General features: G+C 36.7%; 1 protein-coding gene across 1 annotated transcript; it reads right to left on the bottom strand.

Moving 5' to 3' along the window:
• Positions 1 to 1568: 1568 nt before the first annotated feature.
• SmydA-1 (SET and MYND domain containing, arthropod-specific, member 1) lies at positions 1569 to 23650 on the bottom strand. Its single transcript, XM_065228757.1, has 6 exons — positions 23142 to 23650; positions 22509 to 22646; positions 3708 to 3830; positions 3184 to 3374; positions 1981 to 2723; positions 1569 to 1918 (listed from the first exon to the last, which is right to left on the bottom strand). The coding sequence occupies exons 1-6, from the start codon at positions 23340 to 23342 to the stop codon at positions 1671 to 1673; spliced, it is 1644 nt and encodes a 547-aa protein (XP_065084829.1). The 5' UTR covers positions 23343 to 23650; the 3' UTR covers positions 1569 to 1670.
• Between the last annotated feature and the right edge of the window lie 2825 nt (positions 23651 to 26475).

The raw sequence follows: 26475 nt of genomic DNA, 5'->3' as shown, positions 1-26475 counted from the left end.
ACCCCTATCCAGCTTTCCATGCTCGGTAATGGCGGCCTGTTTGTATGAATAAATGTATCCTCCACTGTACTTTTTGACACTAACTGGAGGGCGTATGTATAGTCGCTTTATTCATAGTCTGGCGGATAGAATCTCGGGAACCAATTGAGCTGTCAAATAGTGGAACCAATCGAGCAAATCACGACCAACAACAGAAAAGAGCACATCAGCTATTGCGAACAAAATTTCGGAAACCGTTTTCTCGTGACTCAAGGCTCGCCTACACATACTAACGCCATCTTTTGGTTGTGGAAAGTTTCCCCTAACCGATGATGCTGGTAATTTACCTTCGATTGGCGATTCAAGAATAATCAACGTTTTGTTTATAAAAGTTGATAGTACCTTTTTCAATTGTTGGTCTATAATATATTGAAATGGTTCCGCTTTTTGATAAATCGAAATTCTATCCGCCAGACTATGAATATAGCGACTATAGGCGTATGTTGTTTCATTTTCTTCTGTTCCTGGGAGAGTATAAAAGAGGGGTCAAAATCCAAACCTCCAGATAGCACAGTGAAGGATACATTTATTCATACAAACAAGCCGCCATTAACGAGCATGGAAAGCTGGATAAAGACACATTTTGTTTTATTCATTCAAATTATTTTTTAATAGTAAATATAAAAAAGGCCAGTTGAACTGGCAACACAGCATGCTAGATGCGTAATTATATCTGTTTTCCCACGGAACGTCACATTCTAGTTCATGCTTATCTGACTAAAGTAGACCCCGCACGCATCAATATATCGATACGATGGGAAATTATTGACAAATTATTTATGTGATTAAGGGGAAGCATACCGCTCCGAAAAAAAAATGAGTTTCGATTTTTCTAAAAGTATTGGGAAAATATATCAAAAATGTAAAAAAATCACATTTTTTCTTATTAAAAAAAAATCACGTGCAAACATATTTTTTATTATTTATCATGGCATAAAGCTGGACTCAAAAAACCACAAAACATCAACTTTTCGGTTTTGCTGAGAGTCCAATATTTTTTCACGATGAGATAGAAAAACTATTTCTACATGTTAATTTTCTCAAGAATCTAAGGAAGAAACTGATTTTCTTGGATTTTTGATATATTTTTTCCAATGTTTTTAGAAAAATAAAAACGTGTCGAAAATATTTTTTTTTTTCGGGGCGGTAATCTTCCCCTTGAGGGCACTATTAACGGAATCCATTTTCCATATAATTTGTTTTACCACTTGGCATTTTCACGGGGACACATCTGGCGATCTACTTAATGGACAAAGCTCAACATGAATCTGCCTGTCTGCTACAGAGAAGCAAGCATCTCATTTAATTTTGACTTCTGTATGACTTATGTGTGGCAAAATCATTGCAAGTGAAATCGCGAAATGGAGGGATTCCATGAACGTTCACCTTAAGCTCAGAACGTTTGGATCTATTTGCCCAGAGTTCCCATGACCTTGCATCATTCGTTGAAACCTTGGAATTTCGGAAGTAAAATAAAACCCAACATTTACCATTCATAGAAAACAATTAATTGTGAAAATGAGAAAAAAAAACATGGTACCTTAGCATCATGATGTGCATTGATAATCAAACAAACTGTCATGTCTTTTCCAATAGACCTATCGATGGCACCACCGTGACGGTAGCAGATATCATCCTTCCTGCAAACCGAGCAGCACCCTCAACGAGTTCACATTTATCCTGGCTTGCTCGCAAATTTTACTCTCCGGCAATTCATCTGGCTCGTGCGAAAGCATCCGGACACACTCTGCTGCATTGTACAATGAGTCCTCAAGAGCGCTTCTAACGGCAGGATTTTTCGACTCCACTCCTCGTCGTCCAAACTCAGCCAGAGCAGCATGCAATTCAAAACGTGTGGTTCCAATGACACGAGCTTCAGCTAAAGGAAATGACATTCAAAGCAAACAATTAGATACCCCTCACTTTCGTTTCTACACTTACCGGGACAAATCTTCTCAAACAGATTGATGAGCTCCTGGCAAATTTTAATTTTGGTCATCAAGTCCTCATCCGATATTTTCTGGATTGCTTCCGGGGATCCACCTCCCATGATTTGTGAAAGACAAATTTTAACATCCACTATCAAATGGTGGTTTGGTCCCAACCAACGCCCATAGTGTGCTATATACATGCTGCAGTGTTTTTCATTGGTCTTTTGCATTGCCTCGTGATCTACACGTGCACGATCCAAGATTTTCGTTATTTCTACGGCTTCTACCAATCCACGGCATTTGTTACATATGTAACCACCATACCAATTCTTCACGTTTTCCGGCAACAGCAAACCAGAGCAATTGGAATCCTTTTTGAACCCAGAACATCTCAAGGCACTCACGTAGGTACCGAATTCGGTTGGGTCAAGGCAACGAGCACACGCACAGTGGAATAGTTTCGTCTGTTTCAGATGATCCTGACGATTAGCCGTTCCCCAAAGGACATCTGAGTAGCAAATGCTCAATCGTTCTCCGTTTTTGATCGGATTCGGTGCCCAGAAGACTATCTCCCTCTTGCAAGTGAAACTTTTCGACAAATTTGGACGACACGAATGTTCCAGCATCGAGGCGTTGTTGTAGATTGCAACGGATGGTGGTTCCGTCAAAGGAATCTCGTGGCCATTCACTTGCAGTATTCCAATTATTTTCAATATTTCATCCTCACTCCATTTGTTTTCACACTTGAAGAACCTTCCGAGTCGGTCGCCACGTGGTTACGTTCGGTATCGGAGAATAATTTATATTGTCAACACCCAAGACCACCAGATGTCCATGTGTGTACAATAGAATCCACGATGATTGCACAGGAGGATGTCAAGATAGAGCATGCAAAGAGAAAATATATGCAAATTACACATACCTACAAAGATGGCACTAACATGTAGCAATCGATAGCAAAGTTTATCCTTTGTCAATTGCATCTCAAGTCATTAGCGTGCGCAGATTTTACGACCCGGGCTCATATCTTTTTAAATAGTTAATTGCTTTGTCAAGTTTTGCTATATTACTGGATAATTTGAAGTCAAGAAATCAATAGTTCGTTTTTAGCATCAATAAATTATGCACTGCTCAAGATACATTTCCATCAGTACAAACTTCATTAATTCCAGGAATTCATTCATTCAGAAGCAAACACTACTGTGTAACATACCGTGGAATCAGCTTAGCAACACCTTCCCGATCGTTACGCCACTGTTCTGAGCCCCGGCGTTGCTCCTCGTGCGATTCTAATTTGATTAATGTTTGCCATTTGGCAGGATCACGCTCGGCCAGCAGTAGACAGCGCAACGGAATCAAACACTGATAGACCGGATGCGGGACGTAGAAGTGCTGCAGCGACATCTGAAAGTTTACACAAGCGGATGCAACATTATTACACACTGCACTCAACTAGCGGGTCTTGAATATTAACTGTGGACAGAAGCAACTACAGCAACAATTTGCGATAGTGACACCATGATCGTAACTATGTCGATGCACAATTCTAATGTTCTCCGCCAGTCAGTGCAGAGTGGTTGTACCTATTGGCTCAACCACAAATTTGCATTCCAACTTTGACTTGCGGGGATTACTGTTGATGGACTGTGAATAACATGCTTTCCGGTGGAATAGCAATCAAGACAATCATAGTGCTCTCACGATGCTAGGAGCTGCTTCTCGCTACGGTCCACTAACCTTGCTTCCGCGAGCGATGGTAAATTTGCATTCAGCTTTATGGCCCGGATGTTCTTGGCATTCCCTTTTGCAGACTGGCCAGCCGCATCTCTCGCACGGTAAAAACTCATTCTCCGTTAGGCCCTGAAACAAGAGAAGTGGCGAATTAAATCATTTGATTGGTTCTTAATACAAACAAGCTTCCACCGCACCGGTGATAAACTATTTTAAAATTACATTTCAAATATCTGCAGGTACTTGTCCACAATACAAGCAAACTAGTCGTTGGTATGTATTTTTTAGGATGAGTCATCATGATTATTTTTTTAAGAACCATGTTTTTTTGGTTCCATTTGGGGTTCCAAACAACTGCGCAAAATTTGGGGTCGATTGGTTGTAGCCCGGCTTTCCGCATTGCATTTGAAATTTGAATGGAAATTAGTATGGGAAAACCTACTTTTTTGCATCTTTATTACTAGGGACCACCATTTTGCACAAACCACGCATCTAAATACGTTAAAGTATAGCCCAGAAAGTGTCTAAAAACTTTGCTGAATAATGTATTGTGCTAGAATGCCCATAAAAAAGTTATAGCTATTCAAAGATCAATGTTTCGAATTAAATGCCAAAAATTCCTTTTTCTGTCAACACTGCCGATGTACCAATGAAAGTCAGACTCCAAATTCGAAGTTAATTATTGTATCGTTTTGGTATGTTCAGATGAAATATTCAAAAGCAATAGATCTATCTCAAATGCGTAGTCAGAGGGGGGATGGGGGGGTCACTCATATCAATAGAAGTAAAGTTTCAAACTGAAACAACTTCGGAGTTTCTTATCTTATCGATTTGGTATGTTCAGATGAATTATTCAAAAACAATTTTTCAATTTCATAGGCATATTAAAAGATGAGAAGGGGCTAGCTATACCCCGCCCCCTCACCCATATAAATGGAGGTAAGGCTTCAAACTGCAATAACTTCGTGTTTCTGATCTTGTCAAGTTGGTGTGTTCAGATGTATTCAAAAACATGTGCTCCATTTAATAGGCGTAGTTAGATATGGAGGAGCTTACTGTATGCTTTCCGGCCCTCACTTATATCAATGAAAGTAAAGATAAAGACTAAAATAACTTCGGAGTTTCCCATCTCTCGAGTTGTTCGGATGGTTTATTCAAAAACATTTGCTTAAGGGGGTATTCCCAATCTTTTGCCTTTTTTCGGCCTGTTTTTCAATTAATTTTTTTTTCAAGGAAAATGAATAGTAATGCGCCTAACTCTTTGGAATTCTTGTTTATTGAACATTAAAGTTTACAAATAAATTTTTTACGACATAAAAAAAGACATTATTGACGTCACAAAATGGCGGCAAACAGACCCCTGTTCGCCGCAAACGCCTGGACGGGCGAAGACTTTTCTCTGGAACGGCTTCATCTGAAACAGATTTCGTGATGCAATTAATAATCTGCATAAGATTCTCTGGAGCTTCTCCCGTTGGCAGCAAAAAATCTTGCAAATTAACAAAATGGCGGCCATATGAAAAAACAGGCGATTTTTAGCCCGCTTTTTTGCAGCTTTAAGGTGCTTCAAACAATGTTAAATGTTAATATTTTTGGCTGAAAGTGGGAGAAGCTCCAAAGAATTTAATAAGGAACAAAATGCGCAAAGATTCAAGTCAATATCTCTTATAGTTTCTGAGAAAAATCTTCGCCCGATAAAAAAAATGTGGTTTTGAGAAAAACGCGTTTAAAGTTTTGACTTTAGTTAAAACCATTTGGGGGTTCTTACCATTAGTCAGCTATGCCTGGACACCGAATTCACTGATCGGAAAACGGCTTGGGGGGATGAAAGTATATAGTCTAAAGTACAAAAAAAACGTGAAAAAAAAATTTGATTTTTTGAAAAAAAATGATCGGGAATACCCCCTTAACTCATTAGAGCAGTTGTAAAGCGAGTACAACCATTATCTTCCCTACTATTTTGGTGCAATATACAATGTCAGATATATTCACACAAATGTCATTGGATTGTAATGATTATACTTCATTTTAATATATTTTACGATATCTCAGGGTACTCTTTTCGATGCCGTTCTATCCCTTGAAGCAAATATTATTAGCTTCACCCCTCATTCAACCATATCGTTGACAACCATCAAGGAAGCAACTCGTTTTATCGCATTGAAATAATCTTTATCATTACTGCACTCGTTTGCCGGTTTGTGCATGAAGCCGGTCGAAATTTTGAAAAGGAATCAGCACTGTTAGAAGCAGGCGTGCAATTGCTTATTACAGCTAAAATGCTATTTTTCGTAATTATGAAACAATGAGATACTATAATGATAATTTTTAATTGTAAGATGCAAGAAGAGGTGGTAAAGTTTGTAACTGTTTGTTGATATCGGAACAATCGGGATACCGGGAAGGCCATTCTTGTGAAACCGCGTTAAACTTAGTGTTAGCTAAATGGAAAGAAAATTTGGAGCATAAAGATACGATTGTTGCTGTGTTTTTGGATCTAAAACGCGCTTTTGAGACAATTTCTAGGCAGTTATTGTTGAGAACAATCAAGCGCTTTGGAATTTCGGGTTCTGCATACAAATGGTTTGGAAGCTATTTATCTGACAGAACACAAAGAACTGTTTTTAATGATTTTGTATCTTGTCCCGTTAACAATGACCTTGGAGTGCCTCAGGGGAGTGTATTAGGGCCCCTTTTATTTATTATGTATATTAATGACATGCGGCGAGTTTTACGGTTTTGTGATATTAATCTTTTTGCTGACGATACTGTGTTATTCATTGCAGCTAAAGATTTAGAATAAGCCGTTTCACGCTTGAATAAAGATTTGCGTTAGAGAACGCATTGAATATGGTTGAAGTATAAACAATTGAAATTGAATATAAGTAAAACTAAATTCATGGTAATTTCGCGGAATCGTGTAGATGATGATGTCTCTGTTGTTATTGATGATGAGACGATTGATCGCGTTCAGGAAATTAAATATCTTGGCGTGATTATTGATGACAAACTCAAGTTCAATTCTCATATTGACAATGTCATCAAGAAAATTGCCAAGAAGTATGGAATTCTATGTCGCTTGAAAAACGATTTAACTATTGGTAGTAAAATACAGCTATACAAATCAATCATCTCCCCTCATCTAGACTTTTGCCCTTCCATTTTATTTTTGGCCAATGAACCACAAATATCGAGATTACAGCGTTTGCAGAATAAAGTAAGGCGTTTGATTTTAAGATGTAATAGATTCACTTCCTCAACTTTTATGCTGGACGCTTTGCAATGGCTGTCAGTGAAGCAAAGAATTGTGTTTTTGACTATGGTGTTCATTTTTAAAGTAGTTAACGGTTTGCTGCCTCGATATTTGTGTGATCGGATTGAAAGAGGAAGTGATTTTCATAGATATAACACTAGAAACGCGGATGAAGTAAGAACACCACATCTTTTGAATAATGCTTCACAAAATTCATTATTTTTCAAAGGTATAAATGTTTTCAATTCGATGCCGATGCGATTTGTCAAGATACATGATTTATCCATTCATAAAAATTTAACTGCTCAATAAACAGCTTTTACATGTGAAATGCAGCGTCTCTTGAATTCTGTAAGTGTAGTTGCACGCTTGATGTAAAAGCTGTTTATTGAGCAGTTAATTTTTTATGAATGGATAAATCATGTATCTTGACAAAGTTATCTCTAACGGATTATTTTGTATGGAGACTGTCATAAAGACATTTTAGTAATTTGTGTAGCATATACAAAAAACTACACTGTTTGCCTCGATGGCGATGATGGATTTTTAGTTTTTTGATTTTGTAGTAGTAATAGTAAAAATAGCTTTGAGTAGTCTACAATGGTTTGAGCCTCACGCGCGGAATACAGGTATAAATGACTAATACGTGGAAATTGTGGCAAAAGCCTTGAATTAGTAAAGGGTTGGCTGGAAGTCGTTTCCTTGGATATAGTCCTGGCACTGTGGAAGCTTAAACGGTTAAATCCCAGGTCACGTGTAAATCCCAGGTCACGTGTAAATGGAAGTATTGTCGAGGACTATACTTGGACTTTTGATAACTAGTTACACCTTTGAATGTTTTTGGTTGATGCCTATAGCATATTTAACAGGACATTTATATCTGTAATTGTAACCAGCTCGATTTTGTTTGCAAACCTGGTTAAAATGTTTATATTTAATTATCTTAAAGATAACTCGTCCAGCTCAAACCTTTGTAGGGGTAAGAGGTGGGACCATCATCATCATCAGCTGTAATGAGCAATTGCAAGCCTGGTTAGAAGTGAAGTTTAGCTTGGGAGCCCAACTGAAACTTAGCCCACTTAAAGTTAGCCCAACAAGTGAAATCCGACTGTACCTGTGTCTGAGACGAAACTGGTGAAGACAGTTTTCGTTGTCTCTTGTTTTGGTTATAAACGTACGACTACTTCTGTGTTTTCTATATGCGGGTGGTCCGAATGGCAGTTTAATATTTCAAATAAAAGCTTAGTATATAAATTTAAAATTTCCCAGCTGCTAATGATTCAAACAACATCTCCTCAGTATCAAATGAACCCAAAAGTGGATATTAAAAATTAACACTACAACAATTTTCGTTTTAAAAACTACACACAGTTAGCCCATCCCCCTCCCCCCACCCCGCTGTTCAACAACGCTTATAAGATTGAGCAAATATTTTTGAATAATTCATCCTGAACATACCAAATCGATAAAATAAGAAACTGCGAAGTTATTTCAAACTGAAACTATTAATATAAGTGAGGGGGATGAGGCATATTACTACCCCCCCCCTTTCTCTCTCCCTAACTACACATATGAGATAGAGCAATTGTTTTTGAATAATTCATCTGAACATACCAAATCGGCAAGATAAGAAACTCCGAAAATAATTCAGTTTGGAATCTGACTCTCATTGGAACACCGGCAGTGTTGCCAGAAAAAAGTATTCTTGGTGTTTAATTCAAACCATACATATTTGAATAGCTATTACTTTTTTAGATACATTCTAGCACCATACTTCATGCAAAATTGTGGTATCTAGGGATAAAAATGCAAAAAAATGGGTTTTCCCATACTAATTTCCATACAAATTTCAAACGCAATGCGGAAAGCCGAGTTACAACCAATCGTTCCCAAATTTTGCACAGTTGTTTGGGACTCTAAATGGAACCAAAAAAGTGTTGTTCTCGATTGGTGCGGTAAAGTTTGCGTTTTTCCACATAACGATGACCTACTCTAGTACTTATCATATTGGTGTGTATGTATGAATGTCAAGATATTACGACTCTATGGCATAGCTCCTAGAGTTCCATTACTCCGAACGCCACTACCACTAAATCCAATATCCCGAGTTTCATTATCCAGAGTTTCATTATCCCGGATAAACTATTACCCAGAATAACCAATCACTCAGATTTCCTTCTTATTCTTCTTTGACATTATTACGGCCAATTGGAACTTTTTGCCGGCTCTCAACTTAGTGTTTTAGAACACTTCCATTCATCTTTCTAAGCCAGTACCTTTTTTACATTAGTATGGTCAGTTCAATAATACTCTATTGCCCAGAGAATTTTGTATCCCGAAAAATTCCTAGACTGGACCGGGAATCAAACCCATCTACCTTCAGTAGAGCCTTGCTTTATACCTGCATCTTTACCAACAGAGCTAATATCCCGGACAGACTATGGCTTATATCATGGCTGGCTTGCAATGAACACTCATGTATAGGATTTCCAGTGAAAACTAGATGTATGAGTGCTCATTGCAAGACAGCCTATATTACATGATATAAACCATAGTCTGTACGGGTATAAGGGAGGCCGGAATGATGTAATTATTGTTTCTTATTTTGGGATCTTGGAAGTAGAGGAGACAAGAGAGAGTCTAGTATAAGAGAGGAGCGGACTGGCTGGTTTCGAGCCAAACGAACTGTCAAAGCCAGAGCCAATCAAGCACCGCCTATTTTGATTGCACTGGCAGTGTTGTTAGAAACCATCTAGGCATAGGTTGCCTAGCCGTTTGTTTTGAATCCGCTCCTCTCTTATACTACACCCTCTCTAGAGGAGACGAATACACTTTTAAAACGTGTTATTGTCTGGTTATAATAGTCTAACCGACTACAATTAATAAAACGAGATCCGATGAAAAGGCTATGCTATAGACGAATTTCACGCTAACTCGACAAGTGGTTGGCAGCACCCTCTCAGATGTCAATGAAACTGTGTAAGTGTATAGATGTCGTCTATTTAAGCAACTTTGCATACTTATTTTCTTTAAAAAAATCTAGACCAACATTTGGAAAGAGCAGAACATTTTTGTCATCATTTTCTTAAAAAAATTATAACTCAATAATGTCAAGTTCTACAAAAATGATTTGTAGAAAAATAAATGAGCTTTTGTAAAACAAAAATAAAAAAAAATAAAGTATTTTTTATACACTGAAAAAAATAATTTTTAAAACATAAAAATTAGATTTCTCAAAAACACAATTTTTCATTTAATCTGAAACTTTTTCTAAATATAGACATACCATTTATCTACAACTCGTTGATACATCTCAAGATGAGCAGTTTTAAAGGAAAAAAGTTATTCAACAAAAACTTTTTTGTGTTCGCTCTGAATAAAATCTAGGATTTTTTTTTCCAGGGTGGGAACGACAAAACCAACAATTGAAAAGGCCTAAACTCTATTTGGTAAACAAACCTTGTGAGGTCATATAATTCGATCGTAAATCATTTTACATACACAACAATTATTATTGTGTATTTTTAAGAAACAAATGTTTTCTTCTTTATTGAAATAGGCAAAAAAATAATTAAAAAGTTATTATTTATACCTATTTTAAAATTGTTTGTAAAAATGAAGAGGTTAAATCTACGTTATTGAAATACCAATGACATCCTGGGAAACACTTTCCACTAATGTCACCAGAAATAGCGTTTCCCAATACTAGAAAAGTTAGTTAGACAGTTAGACAGCTAAAAAGGCATGTTAAATATACATTTTCACTATAAATAGATCATACCGACTAGGAAACCATTCCCGGAAAATTTATTCTGTGTTACTTTTTATGCCTTGATAATAGTGATAAGTCCTCGGGTTGCTTGGACCGAGGATGATCTTAAAACAAGGAAAAAATTAGTTAGTTAGTCTTCAACTGTGTTATTCCTAATCTCCTATTCGTTGTTCCCTAGTTTGAAGTGGTTAAGACTAGGGTTCTGACGCATGGTCATTATCGGTGTCATTGCTAAATTTTGTTGCTAAGAACCCAATTTTGACTGACAAAGGGGCACGCCTTTGGAGGGAGTTTCAATACTCCGAAGGGTATAAATAGCGGGACCTTACAACTAGAGTCTGATCCTTGCGATAAATGCAAGAATGGCAACTGTGAATACAATAGATCAAATTACTGGTCGAGGTGGTGTAAGTTCCCGAACAAAGAAAAAAAAAATCATTCAAAGAGTTCTGTGATCTCATACTGCAGTTTATATGGGAATTACTTTGAAAAAACTTTGTCCTCAACGTCCTAGAACTTCGCCATAATAACTTAAAAAGCTAGCTATCTGTGAAGCTAATGTGAAATTTTAGCAGCTACGACTTTGCTTAATACCACTTTTAGGTTTGACTTCAAGGTAATTAGTTACTAAATGATTTCGAAGTCGATAACTTTCTGATATGATTAATCGACTGCATTCAGGGCAACATTGTATCTTGCGCTTATGGCATAATAGCCTGGATGTTTTGCCCTATTATTCGCGCCAAGCAAACCTGCTGAGTTGTTTATGGAGCATAGCAGAAGAAAATCATCTTTCTAATTAATTAATAACTAATTATTCTGACGTTTAATCTAAATGCATATTCAGCAAAGTTGTAGCTGAGAAAATTTAACATTAGTACAGATAGCATACTTTTCCGTAGGTTATTACAGTGAAGGGCTAGAACAATGAAAACAAAAAGTTCACTTTTCCCATAGTAATTCCCATGTAAACTTCAGAGGAACAGCGCACTGCCGTGAGATGATTGATGGTTAAAATAGCTTTTAACTTTTGAGCACTTATGTATGAGGAACATCACTTATACTATGTGTAGAAACAGTGAAAATGTTTCTCCGAAAAGCTATGGCTTGCGTCACTTTGTCTCCATGCTTCAAAATCAAAATGTGGAGACAGCGTTGCCAGGTCATTTTCAGAAAAATCTGAACCAGTTAAAATATAAAATCTGGAAAAATCGGGAATGCTTCAAAAAATCCTGTTTTTAACATAATGCTATTGAAATCAAAGTTATGTGCCAATCTCCCGTAAAAATTGGTCAGTATGATCATCTGGAATTTATTTAAAGTACTAGAATCAGGCATGGAAAATCATTTCGTGCATTCATTTACATTCATTTGCCCCTAACTTTTTTCATAAACAGAATTCCGCAAAATAATGTATGGAGCTTTTGTAGGTTTTGTTATTAGCTTCCACTTTTGTTAACAACTAAAATCCGTATCGCTTATGTATGACGAACCAGAGCGAATAGAATCCACTATTGTTTTTCAGTGAATGTACACTTAAAAACAGTAACAAGTTCTTCCCACTCTAATTCGTGATGCATAAGAGATACAGATTTGAGTTATGGGCAAAAGTTGCTGTTGATGAAAAAAGTTAGAGGCAAATGAATGTAAATGAATATGCATGAAATGAATGTAATTTTTTTTTTTTTTTTTCATTATAGAGATTTTTAGCCATAGGCTAGTTCATCTCTTAAATGAATGTAAATGATTTTCCATGCCTGACTAGAATGATGATGAATTACATGATTAAATAATTTATATAAAGCAAAATAAATTGCATTGCTGAAATCATCCAAAAGTTGAAAAGTATTGACGCAGTTCAAATATCCATTACGCAGCATTTAGTCAAATGTGGGTACAATACTGCAGAAAATATGTTAAGAATTGTTTTCTAAATATTAACTTGAGCAAAGAATCAAGGAAATTTGATGGGATGGATTTTTTGAACCAATAGTCGATGTAGTCCTTACTTTTTGATGCAGTACCAGAATTTAAAGATTTTATTAGTGCTATATAATTCTAATATTACGCTGAGGTTGATCATATTTACATTTTAATTCTTGACATCATACAACACACAACACCCAGCAGACCAGAAGGCAATTTTATTTTGAAGCAAAATTCACCGGGCTGAACTGGGAATCAAAGCCTAACATCGTGGAACTCTTACACTGTTTACCTAAACTACGGGTACCTCCACTATTCGCATGACCACTACGAATAATTTTATGCCAAAGAATAATTTTATTATATTACTAAAATGAAAGTCTGATAGCTTCATTTTTGAAGTACACTGGAACCTCCATTTACGAACCAAAACGGGGGTTCGTAAATCGAATTAGTGCGTAAAAAAAACCTCGTTATTTGGGATTTACTTCGTAAAACGAAAACTCGTTATTTGGGATTTACTTCGTAAAAAGAGGTTTTTGAAAATATTGTCAAATACCCCACAATATGGGTATTTTTGGAATCAGGGTGACGTGTATGGACCGGAAATCTATGTCTGACGCCATTTTGAAATCCAAGATGGCGGCTTCCGGTTACAGAAAAACTTCAAAATTCTGTCATATACCACACAATATGGGTATTTTTGGAATCAGAGTGACGTGTAGGGACCGGAAATCGATGTCTGACGCCATTTTAAAATCCAAGATGGCGGCTTCCGGTTACAGGAAAACATGGAAATTCTGTCAAATACCCCACAATATGGGTATTTTCGGAATCGGAGTGACGTATAGGGACCAGAAATCGATGTCTGACGCCATTTTTTAATCCAAAATGTGGGCTTCCGGAAACAGAAAAATATGGAAATTCTGTCATACACCCCACAATATGGGTATTTTTGGAAATGGAGTGACGTCTAAGAACCGGAAATCGATGTCTGAAGTCATTTCGAAATCCAATATGGCGGCTTCCGGTTACATAAAAACATGGAAATTCTGCCAAATACCCCACAATATGGGTATTTTTGAAATCGGAGTGACGTTTAGGGACCGGAAATCGATGTCTGACGCCATTTTGAAATCCAAGATGGCGGCTTCCGGTTACAGGAAAACATGGAAATTCTGTCAAATACCCCACAATATGGGTATTTTTGGAATCGGGGTGACGTGTAGGGACCAGAAATCGATGTCTGACGCCATTTTGAAATCCAACATGGTGGCTTCCGGTTACAGAAAAACAGAAAAATACCGTTAAATACACAACAATTTGGATATATTTGGAATTGGGGTGACCTATGAGAACCGAGAATCCATGTCTGACACCATTTCGAAATCCAAGATGGTGACATCCGGTTACAGAAACACTGGGAAATACTGTCAAATACTCAACAATATGGGTTGTTTGGAATCGGAGTGACTTATTAGGACTGAAAACCAATGTCTGACGCCATTTTGAAATTCAATATCGCGACTTCCGGTTACATAACAACATAAAAGTAATATTAAATAACCTACAACATGGGTATTTAAGAATCGGGGTGAGGTAGTGGTATTTGCCAATTTTTCTGTGACCGGAAACCACAATCTTGGATTGCGAAATGACTTCAGACATCGATTTCCGGTTCTTAGACGTCACTCCATTTCCAAAAATTGTGGGGTGTATGACAGAATTTCCAAGCTTTTCTGTTACCGGAATCCGCCATCTTGGATTTCAAAATGGCGTCAGACATCGATTTCCGGTCCCTGAACGTCACTCCGATTTCAAAAATACCCATATTGTGGGGTTTTTGGGCAGAATTTCCATGTTTTTCTGTAACCGGAAGCCGCCATCTTGGATTTCAAAATGACTTCAGACATAGCTTTCCGGTTCGCAGACGTCACTCCATTTCCAAAAATACGCATATTGTGGGGTATTTGGCAGAATGTCCAAGTTTTTATGTAACCGGAAGCCGCCATCTTGGATTTCAAAATGGCGACAGACATCGATTTCCGGTCCCTACACGTCACTCCGATTCCAACAATACCCATATTGTGGGGTATTTCACAGTATATCCCAGTTTCCCAAAATCACAAAAAAAAACCTCGTTATTTGGAATTTACTTCGTAAAAAGAAAACTCGTTATTTGGGATTTACTTCGTAAAAAAAAACCTCGTTATTTGGGATTTACTTCGTAAAAAGAGGGACGTAAATTGAATACTGCGTAAAAAAAGACTTCGTAAACGGAGGTTTCAGTGTATCAGGATATTGCAATGATTCCGGAATTTTTATTTTTCCTGCATCCCAGATCATGAATTTCTTCGTTAGTCTGAATTTACTTGGAACTCTTCAAGGATATCTTCACCTTTTTTTTTAGATAAATTTTAATCATCCTAGAATTCCATCATATTTCTTTTCTAATATCTAAACTTTACCAGTAACATTCTAAGAATTCTTAGCATTACCTCTTGTAATCTCTTATAAATCACTCTCTAATTCCACAACTCCCTCAAACTGGCAAGAATTGGCTCCATCTTGTTTCCTTTTCTCTATGAAATTCTTAAAATATTCTTAACAATTTCCTTGATACACTCTTCAGAATGAACATCACACTCTTCTCAGACCTATCCGATAGCTTCCTTTGAACTGCTTTGTAGGTAAGGTCAGAATTGGTTTGAAATCCTTTTCAGTATTGCCAACATGGTTTTGAAATTATCCCAGAAATTTTATTAAAATTAATCTCCATAGGAACATTGGACAGAATTCCTTTGAAATTATTCTCACGATTCGTATCAGCATACTCCTTAAGTTTCATCATAAGAATTTTCTATGATTTATCTTCCGGATTGTATTTCATTTATTGACAAAACCTCCATGCAACTGTCATTAGAGTTGACAAGACAATTGACACCTTCTTCAACCAGAGGTTGCACAGACTGAATATTTAACACTAGACAACGGACAACACACCACACCCATTAGACCAGTAGAGAAATTTTCAGGTTGAGAAAATTTGCACCGGCTGGAGCGGGAATCGAACCCTCACTTCGTGGCACTCACAATACGCCTAAATGATGGGTGACGCCGCACGACCCTGAGATGTAATTCTACTCAGAAGTAGAAGCTTGAAATTCTCCTTTGATTTCATAAAGAATTCACCTCACACTTAACCGTGAACTATTTTCAGAATTACCTTAAAATTCCAATAATGTCCAACGTTGATGGCCTTTAATAATTAAGGTGGCAAGTTTGGCTTTTTTTTATTTTTTGTTAGAGTTTAAATCAATTTCAGTGCTATTTTTAAAGCAACATGTTTAAAAAATCTGGGTTAATCTGGAACATATTTCAAAAATCTGGAAATATACGTGGTCTGTCTGTCTATCTGGCAAGACGACTAAAAATCTGGAAAATCCAGATAAATCTGGAATACTGGCAACGCTGTGTGGAGTATTTTTGGCTGTCATCAAGGATGCAGAACCGGAATATGATGAGAAGTGAAAATTGACCATGGTGGCGTTTACGTCACTTTGTCATCTCACGACAGCACAGTATGAGTTCACATCCAAATGAGTTCAAATTTTGAAAGAATTACCATTACCTGACTTGAAATCGATTAGGCTTGGTGAAGCAAAATCGATATTTTGATATAGGCATAAATACGATTGGCATAATGGATAGTAGACATAATGAACATTAGGTATAATGGACAATAGGCATAATTCATATTTAAATGAAAAATAACATAATTTTTCCATTCTTTGAGCTGTTTTGCAAATAGTCTTAATCTGCTTTGTACATTCTTAACTGGGTTTTTATATGGGCATTTTTTTATGATATGTCATTTGACCGAATCACATTTTTTTCACTTCTTTTCAACAAAAGCTATTCTAACAAAAACAACATTTTTAAAACTCTCGAAGTCTCAGATGATCACTCACTTAATCATGATTTTTTTTTCTGTATCCGGGATGTTGAAAATTTTCTTATGTCTGGGAACTTAAAAATCCTCAAATTTATCAATTTTCCTAGTTTAAGATATCAAGGATTCAAGGCCTCAATTTTATAGTTATATGTTTGATTCTTTAAATCATAAATACATTATTGCTGGGCTTTGTAGAGGAAATTATATGATTTATTTATTAGGGAGGCTTTCAGCCTTGTGGCTGGTTCACCTCCGTGAGCTTCGAAGAGCTTTAAAAACTAGGACTAAAAAAAATTTAAAACTTTGAAACTTGCGAATACTTTTAGATTGAGGCTATCCATGAACTACGTTGATAGTTAAAGGATGGGGAAGGTGTTGGTGTTTGTTTAAAGTTCCTACAATAAAAAAAAATCCATAAAATTACTACCTACTTAATATGTGGACAAACCCATTCTGCTTGCAATGGATTTCTAAATTCTAATTTTTTTTTCTGTTAATGTATTAAAAGGGAAGCTGGTTCCTAAGTTGCCCCTATCAACACCTATAGAATCAAAATATATCAAAATCTACAAATTAAAAAAATCTGGATTCAACTGGTGATGTAAACATTACATCATTTTCACGTAAACTAGTAACTTGCAAATAATGTTGCTTACCAAGATGGACGGTATGCACCAATATATGGAATATTTCATGACATGTCTTATAAATTTACACGCTCTGTAACGTGAACTTATATGTTACTAGCTGAGTTTGCCCGGGATTCAATATTAGCTTGAGTTTATGCGCCGTTTAAAAAAAGCATGCTATATTATACGTACCCCCCCCCCCTCCTCTTAGCTAAGGAGCTACCTCCTATGACCATCTCCTTGTACCTCCACATGCCAAATTTGATTAGTTCTCGAGTTAGGCAGAAATTTCTGTTTCATTTGTATGGGAGCCCCCCTCCCCCACCCCAGAAGAGGAGGGTCTCGAACCATCATAAGAACCTTTCCCGGCCCCAAAAACCCCTGCATACAAATTTCTACGCCGATCGGTTGAGAAGTTTCCGAGTCTATAAGGGTCAGACAGATAGACAGACAGAGAATTTCATTTTTATATATATACTAGCTGAGTGCCCGTCCTTGCTCGGGATTCAATATAAGCTTGAGTATATGCGCCGAATAAAAAAAAAAAAGCATGCTTTATTGTACCAAGCCTCTCCTCTTGTCTAAGGGGTTACCCCCTATGAACATCTCCTTATACTTGCCAAATTTGGTTCCATTTGCTCTCGAGTTATGCAGAAATTTCTGTTTCATTTGTAGGGAGCCCCCCTTACAGAGGGAGGAGGGGTATAGAACCATCATAAGAACCTTTCCCGGCCTCAAAAACCCCTGCATACCAGTTTTTACGCCGATCGGTTCAATAGTTTCCGAGTCTATAAGGGTCAAACAGACAGACAGAAATTCATTTTTATATACATACATAGAATATAGATATGACGCTCTATTTATGTGTATCATAGTGTGATGAACTACCGCCAATATTCCTAAAGAACTACCTCGCGCAGTTGTAGGAGCAACATGACTGGATTTCTAAAGGTACACATTTTCCTACCGCAAGGAATTTACCTGAATATATATATATATAAATAGAAAATAGAACGTAAATATATTAGACTTACCCAAGTAGCATACATTTGTCACAAAAGCTTTTTTCAACTTTTTCTACAATAAATTATAACTCAACAATAATAAGACCCACAAAAATGTTGTCTAATAGTGATTTGCAAAGAATTATGTGAGCTTTTAGTGAAAATAAATCTTTAAATAATACCAGCCATGTTTCCGGAACAAGTAAATCCATTCCAAAAATAAGCACTAGTTATCTAAAATACCAGGTTTCGTTTGAACGTTTTTGAGCCTAATTCGGCTTTGTGGTCACCGAAAAACACGTCTCACAAAATTATTTTATTTTTCATACCAGTAACGTGGACCCACAGTAATCTGACCGTTCTTAATCTGGACACTATGCAGTTTGAACCCCGCTAATCTGTACTCCGTGCAAACGAAAAATTGCTCAAGCGTCATTAAGCACATGGAATGGAGAAAGGCGGAAAGGAACGATACGACATGGAACGCAGAATCAAAACAAAACAACAAATAGGGCTACCAGAAACTCACTTTTCTGATGGTCGTAGGGTTACTAGAAGTTCAAATTAAAAATTAATCCCGTTAGTATGCACGAAGTGTCGTTCAGATTAACGGACGTACACGGTACTGAAAAAATAACATGCTTAATTAGCAAAAGTCTTCGTACCAACGTTTTTTTATTCTTATTAGGAAGGGATCTGGATGAAATTTATCCACTTTGAGATGAAATTCATCCGCTGAGTTTCCATTCAGTACAAACACGAATAAGTTTTAGTTAGAATAACATTATTTCCAAAGAGAACGACACATCATCATCCACCCTCATCCCTCCTTATCCATCTGCATTCATCTCATCCCTCATCCCTTATCGATTTTATCCTGAAATTTTCATTTTCATCCATAAATAAATTTCCCCGAATGTACCATTTCCCCGAATCTGCGCATCTTCGCTGGTTAACTACTTGTATCGCACAATACCACAATAAACATATTAATGTGCGTCGAATAAAGACAATAGTTTGACTTTCGTTAAAACAAAATGTAAAGGTCAAGCTCCTGAAATCGGTGTAATCCTATTTCAGCAGCTTTTGACCTTTCCATGTAGTTTTACCGAAAGTCAAACTTTTGTCTTTATTCAACACATATTGATTTCTTCGTGCTGCATACAATTTTAGATTCACCATATAAGGAGTCGCCATGTGACTAATATGTATGGCATGGGGACGCATGATATCTTTTCTTTGTTTGTATGGATTTTTTTTTTAACGGTCGTACCTATCAAACAAACACACACATTGTATGCAATTAGCTCCATGGATCATACCATATTATACGTCAAAGAATGAACTATGATTCAAAGAAGGAAAATTTCTTGCGACAAGCAAAATTTTCCCTTCTTTGTATCACAGCTCGTTCTTTAACGTTTTGAAGAATAGAGTAAGATATTTATCAAAGCGATATCTCATTGTAATAAAATTGAAGAACGAGCCGTGATACAAAGAAAGGAAAATGATATTTCTTTGATAAAACCAATTAGATACCCTAATAAAAAATTACCATAAACGAACGATAACCCAAATGTGTGAACTATTCCACAAATGGTTTGGATGATACCCAGAACACGTCGTTAAGCAAATTAACCATAACATTTTTATTAGGGTAGATGTTATGCGATACGTTAAGAAACGAGCTGTGCTACAAAGAAGGAACATTTCCTGAAACAAACAACGATTTTTCTTCTTTGTATAAGGGGTGATGTACAAATTATGTCACGCCCTAAGGAGGGACGTGTAGAAATCTGTGATTGATTAATTTTGCCTCAATTTCGCGTGACATAATTAATGTATGGCCCCTAACGGCTCGTTTTTTTTTTTTAATTTGATTACGATTAGATATCAGTTTTATAAATTAGTAAGATATTTATTCTTCAAAACGTTAAAGAACGAGCTGTGATACAAAGAAGGGAAAATTTTGTTTGTTGCAAGAATTTTTCCTTCTTTTTATCTTAGTTGTTTATTTGACGTATAACTTGGTATGCTCCATGGAGCTAATTGCATACCATGTATGTGTGTGTGTGTGTGTGTGTGTGTGTGTGTGTGTGTGTGTGTGTGTGTGTGTGTGTGTGTGTTGGATAGGTACGAACGTTAAAAAAACTCCATACTAATAAATAAAAGATACCATGCGACCCCATGCAATACATGCTATAGTCACTTTGCGACTCCTTATAGGCCGAATCCAAAATTGTATGGAGCAAGAAGAAAACACCATACACCGATTTCAGAATATTCGGTAAAAAATTACAGGAAATCTGTGAAAAATCACTAAACTGTTTACCAAACGTTCAGCTGTTGAGAATTCGGTAAAATTTCACAGATTTCGGTGAAATAATCTTAGTGTGTGACCTTTACATGTAGTTTTAACGAAAGTCAAACTATTGTCTTAAGCGAACCCCACACGGTAAGAAATATTGTCAATACTTAAAAGTATTGATGATGTGAATACAGATATATTGTCAATACCGATGTATTGACGTCAATATAAAATGCATTGACAATACGATTATTGTCAATACAAACAGTCGTGTAGAGTCCACTTTAATACGACACACATTGATATGTATATTGTGGTATTGTTCGATACAAGTAGTTAACCAGCGAAAGATTTGATGAAACTGACACAATTTTCCCTTCTTTATATCAAAGCTCAGTCTTTATGCTCACTACAATCAGATATCAATTTGATAAACCGCCAAATGTCATAACAAGTCATAACCACAAACTTTATCTAGGCTGTTGAACGACTTTGTTCTGTTTATCAATATTCAGCAAAGATATTTTTCTCAATTTCATATAGATAAGTTGTAACAAACCCAAGGATCATATTTAAATAGATCGCACGGTGTAAATTGTATCTTTCGGGGAACTAGTTCTTTCGGGGAACTAGTTCTTTCGGGGAACTAGTTCTTTCGGGGAACTAGTTCTTTCGGGGAAATAGTTTTCGGGAAAACGTTCCTTTCGGGGAACTGGTTCATTCGGGGAATCGTATTTCGGAGATAAAACTTTCGAGGAAAGTGTTTTCGGGGAACTGGTTTTCGGGGAAAAGTCGTACAATCAATGCATCTAAATGAGTGCCTTTAAAAGTGCCCATCTTGGGATGTATGATTTTTGAGAAAAAATATTCATATTTTTTACGAGATGAACTAGCCAATGAGATAAATATGTCGCTAATAAAGCTTTAAAAAAATATAAATTTATAAATAACGTTTGTTTAGTGTAGAAATTACACTTTTTAATGTTTAGACATAGTTTTTTTTTTTATCAAAGCTCCGATATTTCTCCACAAATTACGCTTGGGAAGCATTTTTGTAGGTCTTCTAATTTTTGAGTTATATTTTTTTGGGGAAAAAGTTGGAAAAAATGTCCCGCCCTGTTCAAATGGCAGTCTAGATTTTTATTTCTATGGAAAATATGTTCGCAAAGTTGGTTAAGTAGACAACATCTTTACATCCACAATGTTTCATTGGAATCTGATAGGAGGCTGCCAACTCTATAGTCGAGTTGGCGTAAAATTCGTCATGCTAGGGAGTTTAGGTATTTGTTAATGATATTGCGTCGTTTTAGCACAAATCGAAAAAAAGCTCGATTTTGTACTCGATCTCAAATACCATCGAACACGAAATTATGAATTTTCTGTAAATATTATAAAATATTATAAAGTTTTTCAACAGAATTCCTTCCTGAGATGAACTAGCCTATGGTTAAATTTCTCTTAAATAAACCCAAAATAAAAGGTGAAATAACATAGTTAAGTTAACACAAATTAGTGTTATATTGTTTGAAGCATTGTCCTTCCTACTGCCAATTAAAACAAAAAAAATCCTTACTTGGCACGTTTCCGTTTTAGCAAATGAAAAACAAGAAGCGTGCTGCCGAAAACGGGATAAAATATCTACTGTATTATATTAAGGAAATTATATTTGATTGATACACCCAACCGGGAAAAGTATGATTCTATTACAGATTTACATAAAAAGTATACAGAACTTGTTATGTTACACCAACTGCACTGCGGCTAGAAAATCATCTTGTGAAGGTTTTGTAGAAAAATATTCATTCATTGATGTTTTGATCAAATATACATTTTCCAGCAGAACACAGGGGCAGCCCAGGGACACAAAGCAACAAGCTGTTCCATCCCAAAAGTCATTCACTTTCTCTGCTGCAAGCCACCAACTTTTTTTTTTTTTATCGGAAACAAAATAGAAACTTACTTGCAGGCATCCCACGCAGACCGGTGCCGTAATTTGCGCCGGCCCCTGGACCAACGGCGGTTCCTTCAGTACGACTTCTCCGGCTTTGATGTCCTTTGTCGCCACCATGTATCGTCCATAGCGCTCGTCACTACAGATCTGCCGGCAAAAATAAATAAATATGAGTACTTGCGGGACCGACAAACCAGTAACAGCTGCTCATGATTGAAGAAAAATGCACGCGCGAAAGATGGGAGGCGAAACGTCGTCGTCGTCGTCCCCAAACGTCGTCCACCGTAGCGTGCTCGTAAAGATAGAGCTGTCGTAAAATTTTTCACTATAGAATAAAATTATCACGACCGAAACGAATGAGGAAAAGGACGAGAACGATACTCTCGTGATGTATGCTAGGGATGTTCAGTTTAGCTAAATGAGATTAAATCACAAGGTACAGAAAATGTATGCCTTGTTTTATTAATCAGATTAAAAGTCAAACAGCAAAGTCAATATGATTCCATCTATGAATTAATCATCCCTATATTCCAAGAACTACATTTTGGTGAACTACGGCAAAGATGAAGCACCAGCATTTTCCTTTCACTCTGGAGACGCAGAGCATAATAATAAATTTTCCCGTGTGCCCGCAAAACATACTTTGAATGGATGGCAAACATTTTTATGATTCTTCCAGTCCTGCCTTTGATGCTCGACGCTGCAATAGTACGCTGCGCTACAACCGGAGCAGCGTTTTTTCGCCGACTGATTGCACACCGGACAGATCCCGGCAAGAACTTCCACCTCAGCCGTAGCAGGTTTTGACGGGCTTGCCGAAGCTCCCTCAGCATCCGATACCATGATCAAGGCAGAAAAATTGCAGACCTAAGAATTATTCCACTCGGTGGATTTTCACTAAAATATCACGGAATCCGTTTCCTCTCAGGGAATCTTCGATTTATTGCTTTTTCTGCCGGTACAGCCCAAGAAAATGGTATTTCCTATCCGTACTTATTCTTATCGAACACGTGAACGAACAAATGAATTATGCCACCGAAGCAGTTCAATTTATTCCATTTTCGGAATGAAATCTATTTTCTCTAAAGACCACACTACGTCTTTCTAAGCTATCTCTTTGCACGATCACACCGAATGAGCTCACCCGTTGGTTTGGGCAGGCACAAGAAAATGAGGAAAATTAAGCCGGTTGACTTTCTAAAATCACACCAATACATGCGTGCCGTGTGTAAAGCTACTGTGAGTTTCCACACTTTTCGCCAGTTCCATCCTAGTATGACGTAAGATCTTTGATAAAATTGCGTACACAAACGTTTTTTGAAAGACAGTTTCAGTGGCTATAGACGCGCCCCGCTCAACATTGTTCTGTTCGGTTGACGATCGATATCAACAATCTTACCAACACCGGGAAATTTATATTAGGAGCAAAGCGTTTTCATCAATGAATATTTTGGCATCAATCCTGCGCATGCTGCGTGTAAGTATGCTGACGCGTGGCGTGAAATAGTACCATTCCAAGTACCAGTGATGAAGTCAAATATCATTTGGTATGTTTAATTTTTTTTTACTGTGGGCCGTTCATAACCCAACTAACAATTTTCACAATGTAAACGCTTCCCAACTAACAATTTTCACAATGTAAACGCTTTGCTCATTTCATTTATACAATCTCAAGCTGTATTCAAATGTTATACGATGTGAAGCAACCTTTACTCAACCTCTATACACGCAAATCTGGCGAACTTAGTCAGCTACTTATGGCTGTTGGAACAGTCGGGAGAAGCTCTTATTTTATATCCATTAACGCTTCTATACAGCTGTTATCCTGCTTTTTAGTTGTGTGTGAACTTGAAAGGCGCTTATTCAACCTTTTCCCGGTAGTCCAATAATCACTACACAGCTTTCTCTTGAAGCCGGGTTAAATACTGTTTACGCTTTTTTATGAAGGAATTTATTGAGTTTATTTTGCTGTGAATCAAATTAATCGAAATTAGTTACATACAAATCATCACCAAATTATTTACCCTGCACCGGAACCTGGAATCGAACTCGAGACGGCCTCATTGGCAAACCTTGACACTACCAACTGTGCTACGCCAACACTTTGAACTTATGTAAACAAATCAACATTCCCTTCTACAACAAAATCGCTGAGTAGAGGCTTTATAATGGTGCACATGAATCACTTTTCTCGACTAGTTATAAAAGAGCAGAGTAAAACCTGTAAAACTACACACGTCTAAAAATAAACCTAGTTGACTGTGAAAATGCTTCCGAAGTTGCTCTAACACAGTTTATAAGCTGAGTACAGGTTGTTTAGTTGTTGAAAAGGCACTTTTTAAGTTTATGTTATTCAGCAAGAGTTGTTGGTTGTGTAGAAGCCATCAAATGAGTAATATATTCACTTTGTTAGCTTTGTTTTGCAGCTATAAGTGGAAAGTTGATTACTGTGTGTATAGAAGTGACATTAGCGTTTATTGGCTGATGTTATTCAGTGCGGCTGACAAATTGAATAATGGTTGTGAGAAAGTTGAGTAAACGCTCTTCAAAACTATTTTGCTAGCTTTTGCTTGTAGCTGTATCTGCAGCTTCTTTTCAGCAATTTTACAGCACAACGCTGGAAAAGTTGGCTTACAAAGCTGAAAATGTTAGTTGGGAATCTACGTAGACCACAATTGTACTTTATAACCTCTCCTTCCTTCCTCGTAGACTACAGTAGACTTTTCTGAATTCTCTTCTCTACCCCCTAAAGTCTAAGCAGACTTTGATACAAGGTTGCAAATACTCATTTCAGCTAATTCAAATAAAAATAATCTTCTGAAATAATCTTCAACCATCAGGACATTTTGAATACGAAATTTTAAAACAAATAGAGAAAAGTAACTTAAAAAGTATTGGAGATAAGGCGTTTATTTTCCCATGTTATTCAAAGAAAAACAATATCATAAGTAAAAAAAAACATACGAATCAACGTTTAACAATTCAAATTAATGATGGGTAACATTTAGTGTGGAAATTAAATCAGAACAAAAAATGTCCCATATGCTCGGAAACGATGATCTTCTTTATTAAAGCTTAAACCAATTATTCATAAAAGTCAAGGGACGCTTTAATATTCCTGCGCAAGTCTTGTGAGTCCAGGCTTTGCACGTTGAACACCTCATAAAACCTTATTTGTCCGATTTCTGGCAGACTAGGCAGACTAGGCAAACACGCGACTACACTTCCCGTTTATTTTTTTTTACAGGTCGAAACTTTTGACAACTCTCATTTGTTTGCCTTTGCAGATAGTGACGTCACTCTTTGTTTTCGAAAAATCACTAGGGTCCGGACATAGAGGAATTCCCCCCATTTCATGATTTTAGAACGAAAACTTCCTAGGTAAAACACTTTCACTGTATTTACTTACTAGTGTTCTTTAAAGCATAGCACAATTACATGCAATCGAATGCACAAAATTATTGGTGAACAATATTGAAACACAGACAAACAGACCTAATAAATAAATCATTAAATGCGTGAACTATGATCCTGAATGAAGTACTACGCCTGTTTATCTGTGATTGAACACCATAAAAACCACTTCAACATTACTGCTTTGCTAGCAATCGTAAAAGTTTCATTGAAAAAGCATTTCCAGATTTATTGTCTCTAGCAATGAATTTATGTTTATTAAAACAAGCAATTGCGAAGTTTGACCCATTAACATAGATGAGTGGATGTATTTAATAGTGAATAAATATCAGATACTGAATAAATTAAACAAAAACGACCATTTTAGCGAAGACAACATTCCAAGAAGACTGACAACTTTGACTGAATCTGAGTGACAAACATAGCAGCGCTGCGCTTGAGCAAAGGTGGAAGCAACGCATAGAAAAATGAGCGAATACACGAATCTTTCTTTTGAGGATGGAACTTTTGCTATCCAATTCGTTCGGCGCAGTTACCTTTGAGCGGCAGATGACGCGATTGT

The sequence above is a fragment of the Ochlerotatus camptorhynchus genome, unplaced genomic scaffold (genome assembly GCF_037179485.1).
Source record: "Ochlerotatus camptorhynchus isolate MF236.1 unplaced genomic scaffold, CSIRO-AGI_Acam_v1.1 ptg000302l, whole genome shotgun sequence".
NCBI lineage: Eukaryota > Metazoa > Arthropoda > Insecta > Diptera > Culicidae > Ochlerotatus > Ochlerotatus camptorhynchus.
Note: the sequence above shows the minus strand (reverse complement) of the source record. Positions and strands in the feature narration are given on the sequence as shown.